General features: G+C 45.3%; 1 protein-coding gene across 19 annotated transcripts in view; it reads left to right on the top strand.

Moving 5' to 3' along the window:
- The first annotated feature begins 3637 nt into the window (after positions 1-3637).
- The window catches only part of SCUBE2 (signal peptide, CUB domain and EGF like domain containing 2), a 68091-nt gene continuing 58370 nt past the window's right edge, over positions 3638-13358 (top strand). For 11 of the 19 annotated variants that reach the window (XR_015142086.1, XR_015142087.1, XM_086340119.1 and 8 more), the window contains exons 1-3: positions 3638-3854; positions 4999-5121; positions 11646-11771. Coding sequence is in view for 16 of the 19 variants with exons in the window: in XM_086340119.1 (XP_086196245.1) it covers positions 3737-3854; positions 4999-5121; positions 11646-11771 (367 nt within the window). In the remaining 3 variants the exon portion in view is untranslated. Of the gene's footprint in view, positions 3855-4998; positions 5122-11645; positions 11772-12904; positions 12924-13358 lie in introns of those variants that run through there. The other 8 variants (XM_086340122.1, XM_086340129.1, XM_086340134.1 and 5 more) reach the window with 2 other exon arrangements.

Genomic DNA, 13358 nt, shown 5'->3' on the forward strand with positions numbered 1-13358 from the left:
GTGAATTTTTACATATGTGTACATCCATCACCCAGATCAAGATCTAAAGCATTTCTAGTGTTCCAGAAAGTTCCTTCATGCTTCTTCCCAGTCAACACCCATTCCCAGAGGGAATTACTATCCTGGCCTCTATCACAATTCATTAGTTCTATCTATTCTTAACCTTCATAGAAGTGGAATCATACAATACGCACCCTTTTGTATTTGGCTTCTTTCACTTAATATAAATAATCATGAGATGCCTCTGTGTCTTTGAATGTGTTAGAGTTTGTTCATTTTATTGCCCTACAGTATTCCACTGAATGAATATCTCACAATTTGTTTATGCATCCTCTCTTTAATGGAGATTTGAGTTATTTCTAGTTTTGCGCTAGTGTGAATACAGTCATTATGAACATTATTGTATGTGTTTTTTTGAGTAAACACTCATTTCTCTTGGGTATGAACCTAAAAGCAGGTAGTCATGTTTTGCTTGAGTAGATACCACACAAATGTTTTTCAGAGTGATTGAATCAAGCGAGTTTGGACTTTAGCCTGAGAGAGACTGGGATTGGTGTGACAAAATTTATATTTTACTCCCACAGCCACTGTGAAGATGCACTGAAGGTAAAATTCTAAACAGGGAGATCAATAAAGAACCGCAGACTAGGAACAACAGACCAAGTGAGGGATGATGAGGTCCTGAGCTCCGGAAGCTTGCATGAAGGAAGAGGATGGTTTTGAGAGATGATAAGAAGGTTGGGTTGACATGAGGGTTTGTATTTTGTATGTTGTGGGAAGAAAGAAAGTGGACTCTGGTGTGACTGACAGGTCTCTGACCTAGTGTCGGCAGAATGACAGTGCCTTCTATCAAGTGCTATCAAGAGGAAACACTTGATAAGGAGCAGGTTTGAGGAAGAAGATGAACTCCGATTTGAACATCTTGAATCTGAGGGACCTGTAAGTGATCAAGGTGCAGGTATCCAGTAGACAGCTGGAGACAATGCACAGAACTGAAGCTAAAGGGAGATTTTTATTATAGAAACAAGTGAATGAACGAACCACCGGGGAGAGGGTGTTGAAAGGGGATCTCAAAAAGATGACTGAGAAGGTAATTCCTCAGAGGCTGGAAGATCAGGAGCTTGCCTGCTGCCACGAAAACCCAAGGGAAGGAGAATTTCTAAAAGGAGTTTCCAAAAGCTGCTGAAGAGTAAAAAAAGTGAGCATTGAAAGGTGTCCAGCGAATGCAGAGTTTACCTCAGCCATATGCAGTTCAGGGGCACTCACAGTTTTTGCTTCCACAGTCTTCTTACTTCCAGAAGCCCACACCAGTGAGACAAGGCTGGCTGGGTTCTCTCTCCCCTCCGGTCTGGTTCACAGACTCTTAGCCTGAGGGAGGTGAGAGGGAGGTACAGCCTCAGTCCACAGACAGTGTGGGGACCTCAGTGAGACAATGGAGGGCAGACAGCAGCTACCTCAGGGCCCACCAAGTCCCCCTTGGTGTTGGAACACTGGAAACATTGACATTTGAGCACCAATTTCCCCTGAAGCCTTTCCCCTATGGAAATTCCCAGTTGTAAACCATATTGACTTTAATCTGAAGCGTCAGAAAGGTTGCCCAGGCATCTGGGAGCCAACCAGCTGAAAGAACGTTTGTATGGAAGTTTGGGCAAACAAAATAGGATTCACAACATTTTTGGAGATCTGGGCCAGTGGTAAACTTTTCCAGGAAACATGAGGGAAAACTGACTCTCTTAGGCAAAGAAGCACTGGGTCTTATAATTAATTTGTATTCTTACTGACATATAAACTTGGGGAAATGGGGAAGGGAAAGAACAGTGCGTCTTATTTCTTACCAGGCACAAGGACTGGAGGAGGCTCCCATAGAGTTTAATGGGCAGCTTTATGTATTTACATGCTTTGACTGCAGCTAACGACGTCTGTGCCACACAATGGGCAGTTTCTAGTTGGATTTCAAAGAAGATAACTTTGATCATTTCAAAAGCAATGAAGCCTGATGCAGCTGGAGAGAAAAAGAAGGCGGTAATTTATGGCTATCGTTAAGGACACAAAGACAAAGGCGGAGAGAATGTTTCACTAAGTGAAGATTTACAAATGTGTAAAAAACCACCCTTATGACTAGAAATAGCTGAGTGAGTGTCTCACTCACTCAAACAAAAGCGGGTGGGAGGGATGGGGGAAAGAGAGAAGAAGGGATGCAACCTGCTTGCCTTAGCTGGGGATAAAAAGGTCAAAAGAAAAACAACCACAGAAAAGTTATTTTCTCCGATTCTCCATTGGACAGCAGCTCTAGGAACTAGGAAGGAAGAGGTGAAGAGGCAGTCTCATCCTGGGAGTGGTGGGGGTGGGCGGGGCAGAGGCAGTGGAGGAGAGGTGCTGAGCCGGGGAGACATGTTTTTGTGCCAGAGCTAAGTGGGGATTTTTGTGATGTTTGTGTTTTTTCTGATTATCAAAGGAATGAATATGTATACACACACACACACACACACACACAGACATACACATACGTATGTTCGTGTATATTCATGGGATAAAATTTAATAAATACAGAAAAGCTCAAAGAACATTGAAATCCCTGAGTATGGTGTTTTGTTGCATCTGGGAATTGCCGTTACCTTTGCTCCTGGAGCCATGCTGATGCCGCTCATCATGAGCTCCAGTCTCCTGTGCCTAGGACGGTGTGGGAGGGCCCTGTGCAGGTGTGTTCTCTTGTAAGGACCTTGTGTTGTCTTGTGTTGTCTTGCTTGGAGGGCCAGGTGACAAGTACTGCCTTGTACATGCAGCTGACAAGTACTGCCTTGTACATGCAGCTGACCAGACCTGATGTTTATTAGCTCAGGTGGTCCTACATACCACTGTTGGGCTGTCTCTTGTTCCTGGTGGCTCATCCTTGACCTTCTGGTCCCCCTTTCCCTTCACTTTAGGCTCCAAAAATACATTTAACCAGTTTTCAATGAAATGAACATTTTCTGTTATGATTCTGGGCCCAGCATTGTGCCAGAGACCGACAGTCTCAGCAGTGTGTGTGTGTGTTGCGGGGTGGGGAACAAGTGGGCCACTGTCATCCAGGACTTTAGGCCAGGGGATCAGAGAAGGCCTGGGTTGGGCAGAACCGAGAAGGGTGTAGACGGAGTGCCTGCTGAGGTGAGCAGAGAAGCTAGGGTCCCACTCTCCAGGGAGCTCTTCTGAGGCTCCGAAGGACGCGGGATCACTTTCATTCCATCCACACTCCCCTCGTAAGCGGAGAGAAGGTCAAGTCCCATAGGTGGCGTCGGGGTTTGGGGACTATAGGACTCTGAGATACACAGGACACTTTCCGGGTGCCCCGTGTCCGAATATTTCAGCCCCAAAGTGCTGCTTGTCCTCACAAGAGGGACCGGGTCAAGTTGGAGGACACCGCGAACGGGCGGAGCGCGGTGGCGGTGCGGGAGCGGCGGGTTTGGGGCGGGGGAGCCTGCGCTGGGGACTCGGGGCCCGCCCCCGCCCCGCTGACAGCCGCCCTCCGGCCACTGCGGCCGCGCCCCCTCCGCCCGGACCGCGAGGAAGAAGGGAGGGGGCCGGGAGGGGCGGCCCGGGGAGGACCGTGTGAAAATGAGGCCGGGGCTCGGGGGCCGGGCGGGGCCAGGCCAGGGGTGTCAGAGCGCGGCGGGCAGAGCGCCCGCACACACCTCCCGGAGCCGCCGCCGCGCTCGCCGCCCGCGCTCCCCTGCCTCTGCCCGCAGCCGCCGCGCCTGCCATGGGGGTCGCGGGCCGCGGCTGCCCTAGGGCTGCCCCGGCGCTGCTGCTGCTGCTGCTGCTGCTGCTGACGGCGGCAGTCCCGCCCTATCGGGGCCGCGCAGAGGGGCCGCCGGAGGGTGAGTGTCTGGCCGCGGGGACGCACCTGGCACGCCGGGCGGGACGGGTGCCAGGAAGGGTCCGGGTCCCCTGGCGGGGGGTGAGGGGCGCTTGGGAAGAGCGGGAACGCGGCTCGGATGCGGGGCTCCGCGTGGCCCCTGCTTCCGTGGGGCCCCAGCCGCCAGACAGGCCGAAGCGCCGTCACCGCGCGGGTTAGAGGCCGGGGCCTGAGTGCGCGGCCGGGCCTGTCCCCGGGGCTGATGACAGTTCCCGCTCTGGTCTGCGTGGAGCGCCTGCTGGTCAGACTCGCGCGGGCGGAGCTCGGGGAGCAGGGCTTGGGAGTCTCCTCTGCGGAGACGGGGAAACTGAGGGCTCTGGCCGCAGTCCAGAGTGAGGTCGGGGCCGGGAAGTTCTCCGATGGGCTTCGGGAATGTTTCTATCCGTGGAACAGCTGCTGTTGGAGAATCGGGGAACCCCGTTCTGCACTAACTGGCCTTGCAATACTTTCAAAACGTTTGTTTTTAGTTCACATGCTAGAGGGATATCAGCCAAGCAAATACTTCTGCCCAGGCGGCTTTCCAGGTTGAGAGGGTGGGCAGCGGTGAGGGGCTGCGGATGGGGGCACCACTCCCGCTTTGCCTGGTTGGAGGGCTCAGGGTGCTGTGATCAGAGCCCAGGGCGAGCTGTCCCCCCATATCGCAAACCCTGAGAAAGCTGACAGACCCTGCTCGGTTTCTCAGATCATCTTTGCCAACTTGGTCTTTCCTTCAGTAGGCCTTTACCATCGCCTGCTCATGTGCCAGGCACTGTGCGTGGCCTCAGGGACGCAGACCCAATCTGTAATCAACTGTCTAGATGGCAAGACAGGCAGGAAAGCAGTGACAGTGTGATATGCAAGCACATCCTGGGGAGGGCATCTCACCTGCACTCTGGGCTCCTGGCACACTCCCTAGGGGAGGTGGGTCTGAGCTGTGTAGAGAGGGCATCCCAGTCACAGTGAACAGTCTGTGCCTGGAAACAGGGTCCTGGAAATCATATGTCAATCCCGGGACTTCCAAGATGGTGAGATGTGAGGTAGGGTGGGCTGGTGGGAGATGATGCCAGAGAGGGACCAGGCCAGGTCATCTAGGGAGACACCCTAGGAGCTGCTGTACTCTTTTGCAGATGTGGACGAGTGTGCCCAGGGGCTAGATGACTGCCATATCAATGCCCTGTGTGAGAACACACCCACCTCCTACAAGTGCTCCTGCAGGCCTGGCTACCAAGGGGAGGGCAGGCAGTGTGAGGGTAAGTGACCTGGTAACCAGTAGTGTGTGGGCCACCAGGGGAAGCCCTCCACCTCCTCAGCACTTGTAGTGGCCACTCCTGTTGGTAGAAATGCTTCTACTCCCACGCTCCCACCCCAACCCTGGGTCACATCACCCATTCTCTGAAATGTATTTCAGATCCTTAAAAAACTGGGAACATCAGGTTTTCCCCAGAGCTGATCATAGCTTCATCTGCCTCTGGCTCTGAAATGCCCTTTTGTCTATCTTCTGCAAAGGAAAAGTGGTGCTTTAGTAGTGTCTTTCGGTCCCACTCAGTTTGGGGGCAGAAAGTGAACAGCTGTGTTGATCAGACAGCCATGCCTGCCAGAGCAGGGCTGATCCTTCACCTCCCTGGGGCAGCGTGTATTCTCACTCTGGAGTCTGAGTGCCAGAGTTCCGCCCTCCCCTGCAGCTGTAGTGACTCCATCTTGTCCATGACTTCGGGCGGTTTGGCGTTGTGACCTGCCAGCTGCACCAGGAGGCTGCCTCATTTGGAGCTGCAGGTTTGCCCCAGCCCTGGAAAAGTGTATGTGGAGGGATGTTTTAAGCCCTTAGAGCTCCAGATTTGGGAGCCTGAAGGCTGGACTCCACTATATTGTGTTCTGGGCCACTGGGGATTAGCTCGTGTCAGGAATTCTGAAGTTGGGAACTGGCCATAGAGTGGACTCTTGTAGGAGCAGGCTGCTCCAGGGAATGGAAGTTGTAGCATGTTGGAGCTGGCAGGGCTCTTCTGGGAGCTCTGAGCCAATCCTGTCTCTCATGTTACTGATGAGGGCATGGGGCTCAAGGGAATTGGGAAAGGGATTGTGGGCATGCTCACACAATTAGCCTGCAGGTGAAAGAATGTTAGATAAAACTCCAGCTCTGTTGCTGGCCTCATATCTCTCCTGTTCACTCAGCTCCTGGTGTCCCTCTTTGGTTGAGTGTGAAGTCCTATTATTTACAATCTCCTCTGTGCATGAGGAACAAAACTCTCAGTTCTCGCATCAGAGAAGATGTGCTCCTGGTCAGGTTCATAGCAAGTGGGGTTGGTGGACCATCCAACCTTCTGTTTCTTCAAGCTCATCTTTTCCTGGAGATAGACGGCCATCTCTCTCTATCTGCCCTACATCATGGGAGGCCAAAAGACTACCTCTGTCTGAAACATTTCTTTGTCAATTCCTCCATACCACATCCTCACTGTATTAAATATTCTATGTATAGTACTGGAATTCACATATGTTCATATCCTGCTTGGGGATAAAAATGTTCACTTTTTCACTGTGACTTCCAATCACTGTATGCTTTCTGGGGGTAGAAACCATGCCATGGTTTCTTTTGAATAAAGTACATATTTAGTAAATGATATTGAATGACAAGTGGCAAGAGTTTGGTGATTCTTAGCTGTTGAGTTTTGCTTATCACAATTGAAATTGAATTACTAACAGTTTAGAGTTAAAAGTTTGCTATTTAGTTTAAAAGAATTAAAGATCGGCATTGCTGCTCTTATACCTTTAAATTGGTTTTCAAAATAATTTGTGATTATTTTTATAAAAATCAATACAAAACAATACAAAAATGTGTGAAATAGAAAAGTAAAGGTCCTCCTCTTCCTCTCTCTACAGTGCTCGTTGTTAACAGGGGGCATGTATTCTTTGTGCTGTCATTTTCAACCCAAACCCTAGGAGGATCTGATCTTTTGAATACTTGTAGTATTTATAAACCCAGCAAGTAAGGCTCTCCCTGTTTAGTTTGGATTTCTTGGCATGGGGATCCATAAGTGGAAACTTTCTTCCAAGAAGGGAAAGGAAAGAAAATGAGGATTGCAAAGACTCAAAGATACAGATATTCAAAGATGTAACTCCTTCATGTGTACTTTCTAGCTTATTAGTTTTTAAGCCTCTTGGGTCCCATCTGTGTATTTGTGATAATCACAACACAACAACATTTGTGATAATCACAACACAACAACATTTGTGATCATCACAACACAACCACATTTGTGCTGTGATTATCACCAGAGTCACTTGGCCCTATTTAAGTTCAAGGATGGGGTTTAAAAATAAAATAAAATTAAAAATCAAAAAAAAAAAAAAAAGTTCAAGGATGGGAACGGGTTTGCTCAGAGCGAACAAAATTTTCTCCTCCACAAATTTCTTCTGCCAAAACGTTAGAAAAATGAAAGAATGGGACCTGAGTATTTTTAAAATAATGTGCTTCAGAAGTGACTTTAGGTGAAAGATGTTATGTTCTTCATGATCTTTGCTTATATCCCAGACTTTAGAGAGGGATGTTTCAGTGGTCAGTACTCATTATATGGTCCTTATTTCTCAGTTTAAGGAACTGAATCATCTAGGGATGAATCTAGACTTGGCCTTTGTAATTTTTTTTTTTTAACTTTTTATTTTGAACTAATTTTAGACTTCAGAAAATTTGCAAAAATAGTGCAGAATTATTTACATATGTCTACTACTTATTTTACCCTAGTGTTAGCAACTTACATAACTGCAGGAGCGTATTAAAACCAGGAAATTAACATTGGCACAATATTGTTAACCATATAGACTAACTCAAATGTCACCAGTTTTTTCCTAATGTTCTATTTTTTCCCTTCCAGAATCCGGCTCAAAGTCCCACAGTACACTTAACTGTTGTCTCCTCCTCCCCCTGTGTGACAGCTCCTCAGTCTTTCCTGGTCTTTCTTGACAATGACACGTAGATGAGTACTGTTCAGTTCTTTTGTTGGTGTTATGTTTCCACATGATAAAAAGTGAGATGGTAGGGACAGACACAATAAGAGAATGTCCTGTGTTTTCTTGTTCTGCATTTGTGATAATACAAAAGTGAAACTTTTGGCAAAGGCTGCTACAGAAGTATTTTCGTGTGCTTTTCAGTGCATCACAGCTGGGGCACACGATGCCACCATGTCCCATTACAGGTGATGTTAATCTTGATCACCTGGTCAAAATGATATATTCTGTGTTTCTCCACTTCAGAGTTTCTTTTTTCCCCCGTTTCAACAGAGCTATATCTTGAGGCAGATACTTCTGGCCCATGCTGATATCCTGTTTGTTCTCACATTTCTGTCCGCTGATTTCAGCGCCTCACCGTGGATCTTGCCGGCATCAGTTGTCACTGTGAAGTGTGCCTCTTGGTGGTTTTGTATTTCTCTTGTTCCTTGCACGTCTATTAATAGGGTTTCTCTAAGGAAGCTCTGTCCTCATTTCTCATTTATTTAAGCATTGATTTATGTGTTTATGTATGTTATGCCAGTATGGACTCACAGGTATTTATTTAATTATATAGTTGTTTATTTTTGGCTCAAGTTGTTCCAACTGTAGCCATCAGGAGCTCCTTCACATGTCTCCTGTGTCCTGTTGACATGCCCCCATCCTTTTTTGAGAAACTCCTAATTTTCTGATACCACAGAATGCTCCAGCTTCAACCTATATTTTAGCCTCCCTAACCCTAGAATCTGGAGAAGGCAATGGCACCCCACTCCAGTACTCTTGCCTGGAAAATCCCATGGACGGAGGAGCCTGGTAGGCTGCAGTCCATGGGGTCGCGAAGAGTCGGGCACGACTCTTTCATTTTTCACTTTCACGCATTGGAGAAGGAAATGGCAACCCACTCCAGTATTCTTGCCTGGAGAATCCCAGGGACGGAGGAGCCTAGTGGGCTGCCGTCTACGGGGTCGCACAGAGTCGGACACGGCTGAAGCGACTTAGCAGCAGCAGCAGCAGCAACCCTGGAATCAACCACTTCTTCAAGGAGCCCTGGCTTTCCTTTTATTGGGAAATGGTGTATGGAAACCAAGATCTGGATGCTTGATATTTTCATTGTTACTGGGATGTCATTCCTCCTAGGCCCTCTCAGTGGACAGAGCTAGGAAATATATGTATGTATACTAACCCACACATACACACTTAGCTATTTTTATTCCTTTTATCTATGCATTTCTCTATATATTAAAAACAGTGAGTTACACGGATATTTCAGATTCCAAAGCAGTATCACAGGATTATTCTAACCTCCCTCTTGGCTTATTTGTAACTTCTTTCTCTAACAGTGAGAAGCCTGGCTCTCATTATTTGCAATATATGTATGTTTGTTCAGTCCCAGTATACATATAAAGTATATACAGAATTGCTACTCCATAATCCTGTGGGTAAAACAGATAGAATAATTCGGGTATGGTATTTATATACAACTGTCTTTGTTTTCAGCCTTACAATATCCAGTCAACTTATTACTTTTTGAATTTACTGAGGCTAGTACTTTCCTTCCCCATCCCCTCCAGTGTGGTCGTGTTACTCGTTTATGGTACATTTGGATTCATTTGTTTCTCTCTGTATTCCATTTTTTATCTCCCCTCAGTCCCCACTTCTGCTGCCTGCTTGATGTGTGTGTATGTAAAACATCACCATGGTTCTGAGTCAAAGCTGTACAAAAAGCAGAGAAGTGTTACTCCCTTGTCTCGTTCCTATGCTGCTTACATTCCTCATTTCCACGCCTTTTCCCACAAGCACGGGTCACCAATCTCTGTGCTTTCTGGTTTCTCCTTCCTATGTTTCTTTTGTACAAATAAGCAGCTGAATATGTATTTTCTTTTTAACTACTTCACTGAGTTATAATTTACGCAGCATAAAATTCACCAATTCTAAGTAATGTACAAATCAGTGATTTCGAGTAAATTAGTTGAGGTGTACAATTACCATGTAATACAGTCTTCAAGTCTTCAAGGTGTCAAACCCATGTCCTCTGCATTGACAGGCAGATTCTTATCCACAACACCAGCAGAGAAGTCCCTGTCTTTTTTATTGTAACTGTCTAGGGAGTGTGGAATGGTATCTCGTGATTGTAATTTGAATTTCTCAAATAACTAACGATGTACCTTTTTTATATGCTTATTGTGTTGGAGTGCAGTGTTAGTCACTTAGTCGTGTCCGGCTCTTTGTGACCCCGTGGATTGTAGCCCACCAGACTCCTCTGTCCATGGAATTCTCTAAGCAAGAATACTGGAGTGGGTTGCTGTTTCCTTCTCCAGTGGATCTTCCCAACCCAGGGATCAAAGCTAGGTCTCCTGCATTACAGATTCTTTACCATCTGAGCCAGCGTATTGTCTTTGGTAAAAATGTCTATTCAGATCTCTTGCCCATTCTAAAATTGAGTTGTTTGTCTTATTGAATTATAAGAGTCTTTTATGAGGTATGTGATTGGCAAATATTTTCTATCAATTTGTGCTTCTCTTTACTTTCTTAATGATGTCTTTTGAAATGTAAAAGTTTTAAATTTCCGCAAAGTCCAATTTATTAATTTTTTAATGTATGGATTTTGTGTTTTGGGATATATTTAATGTTGTATCTAAAAAAATCTTTACCTAACCCAAGGTCTCAAAGATTTTCTCATAAAACCTTTATATTTTTTTCTCTTAAAAGTTTTCTAGTTTTAGCTCTTACATTTAGGTCTCTGATGCATTTTGTGAGTTTTGTGTATGATATGAAATAAGGGCCTAAGTGAGTCTTTTTTGCATATGGATATCCAGTTGTCTCAGCACCATTTGTTAAAAAGACTATCATTTCTCCCAATAAATTGCCTTAGCATTTTTGCCTAAAATCAAGTGACCATAAATACAAGGTTTATTTCTGGACTCTTGATTCTGTAACAGTGATCTGTTTGCTTGCCTCTATGCCAGTACCACACACTGTCTTGATAACTGTAGCTTTATAGTAAGTGAAAATCCTCCAAATATGTTTTCCTTTTTCAAAATTGTTTTAACTCTTGAGTCTTTTGCATTTCCATGTAAATTTTAAAATAAGCTTGTCTAATTCTGAGAAAAAAAAAGCATGTTGGAATTTTATGTGTATTTATATCTCCTTATTTTTTACATGAAGATAACATATGACAAATAATCTTATGCATTTTTTTTTTTTTACTTATTAGTATATTCTAAAAATCACTCCAAATCAGTTTGTAGAAATCTTTTCCATTGTTTCTTTTTAACAGCTGCACAGTATTCCACCAAGTAAACGCACCTTAATTCTTCAACTACTTGTTATGGACATTTAGGTTTTTTCCAGTATTTTGTAATTACAAATTCTGCAGTGAATAACCTTATGTATATTAATTTTACTGTTGTTGGAGATTCCTAGAAGTGGGATGGCTGGTTAAAAGGTAAATATATATTTCTCTACACTAAAGAAATCATTCTTCGGAAGGAATGATGCTCAAGCTGAAACTCCAGTACTTTGGCCACCTCATGAGAAGAGTTGACTCATTGGAAAAGACTCTGATGCTGGGAGGGATTGGGGGCAGGAGGAGAAGGGGAGGACAGAGGGTGAGATGGCTGGATGGCATCACCGACTCGATGGACGTGAGTCTGAGTGAACTCTGGGAGTTGGTGATGGACAGGGAGGCCTGGCGTGCTGCGATTCATGGGGTTGCAAAGAGTCGGACACGACTGAGCAACTGAACTGAACTGAAAGAAATAGTGCCTGTGTGGCTTACTTCTGTTTTACTCCTCAGATATTGATGAATGTGAAAATGAACTCAATGGAGGCTGTGTCCATGACTGTTTGAATATTCCTGGCAATTATCGCTGTACTTGTTTCGATGGCTTCACGCTGGCTCATGATGGTCATAATTGTCTCGGTAAGAAAAACAAATAGAAATGGTAATTATCATTTACCTCCTCTCTAGCACCCCACCCCTTTCTTTTCTTTGACAAAAACATGTTCATTAAAAGAAAACTGGGATGATAAACTTTTGTTTTCTGGCTCCCCAGAAATCATACTTCCTAATAGAAAACCAGGGAAAGTATTTTAGTTTTTATGTGGTCATTCATAATATAAACCCTCCATTGTCCAAGGAGGTGGGTGGGTATTGTCATTAGTACTTACTGACTTTCTGGCATTGACTTGTTACTTATAAGATCTTTAGTCTTGTGTTAAAAGGGTCTTGACTTAAAGCTATTTCTTTAATCCTGTAAATACCTCTATTCCAGAATCATGTAAAACTATTTGTCATAAATATTCCACATGTGTGCTTGGAGCTCAGCCAGATAGACCCCTCTCTTTTTTCTTAAAAGAGAGAGAAATTCAAACAGAAACCTTCCATTAACATCCTCCTAGTATCCCACAAACCAAAAACATCTGTTAGAGTTTCAGTCTCTGAGTTAGGAACTGCAAAGAGCATTGTTTACATTGGTTCCTTATGCTAGGAATAAAACAGAATTTAAAAATAGCAAGCAGTTGGATAGGGCTGAATGTTGGATGGTCTTAGAAGACGTGGCACACCTGGAAGGCAAGTGTTTATGGTCTGTTTGCACTTGAAGGCTGATGTTAGCAGTGGTACAGAAGGACATCATGGGACTCAGAGGACATCAGATGCCTTTGGCATCAATCCTTCATGTGGTTGACCCACTGATGTCCATTTGGCTAACCAAGAGAAGTTTGAGCCAGGCCCCACCTCTGCGGGAACAGCTAATTCAGATGCTCCCTTGCTGTGCAGTGGAAATGGCCACTTGATCAAATGCTTTGAGATGAGCATGGTGGTGGTGGTGATTTAGTCACCACGTCCAACTCTTGTGATCCCATGATCCTGTGGACTGTACCCTGCCAGGCTCCTCTGTCCATGGAATTTTCCAGGCAAGAATGCTGGAGTGGGTTTCCATTCCCTTCTCTAGGGCATCTTCCCAACCCAGGGATCAAACCTGCGTCTGTCTCCAGCATTCCAGGCAGTCTACTGTATTGCAGGCAGATTCTTTACCGACCGAGCCACTGGGGAAGCCATAAAAGTCACTGAGTGAGTATAGGCCGAACTTGTGTTTTGAGTGTTGGGGGAAGGAGAGTATTTGGGACTTAGGCCTGGTATGACCTTTGTCATGTCACCTGGAGCCCCATCCTGATGTCGACTCTGTCCCTTCCTGTCTGTGTGTGCTATGAGAGGTCCAGCACTGGTTAGACCACTTGGCCTTCCAAGCCTGCAGCTCTCAGGGAGAAGAGATTGAGGGCTGGGAGTCACTAACCCCTCTGCAACTTTCTAGGTCATCAGCACCACAAAAAGACACATTAGAGACACAATCCTGAGAGAAGCAATAAATTGAGATTAATTAAAAATTTAAAAAAGAAAAAAATTATGTTTAGTGTGTAATTTACAGTATGTTTAAAAAAAAAAAACATTTTCTGGGGAAAATCACTTATTTCCCTTTGATTAGCCAATGGCATGTTGAGGATCTGT

This window comes from Bos grunniens, chromosome 15 (assembly GCF_055505025.1).
Source record: "Bos grunniens cultivar Pamir isolate PY7600 chromosome 15, Bosgru_T2T1.0, whole genome shotgun sequence".
Taxonomy (NCBI): domain Eukaryota; kingdom Metazoa; phylum Chordata; class Mammalia; order Artiodactyla; family Bovidae; genus Bos; species Bos grunniens.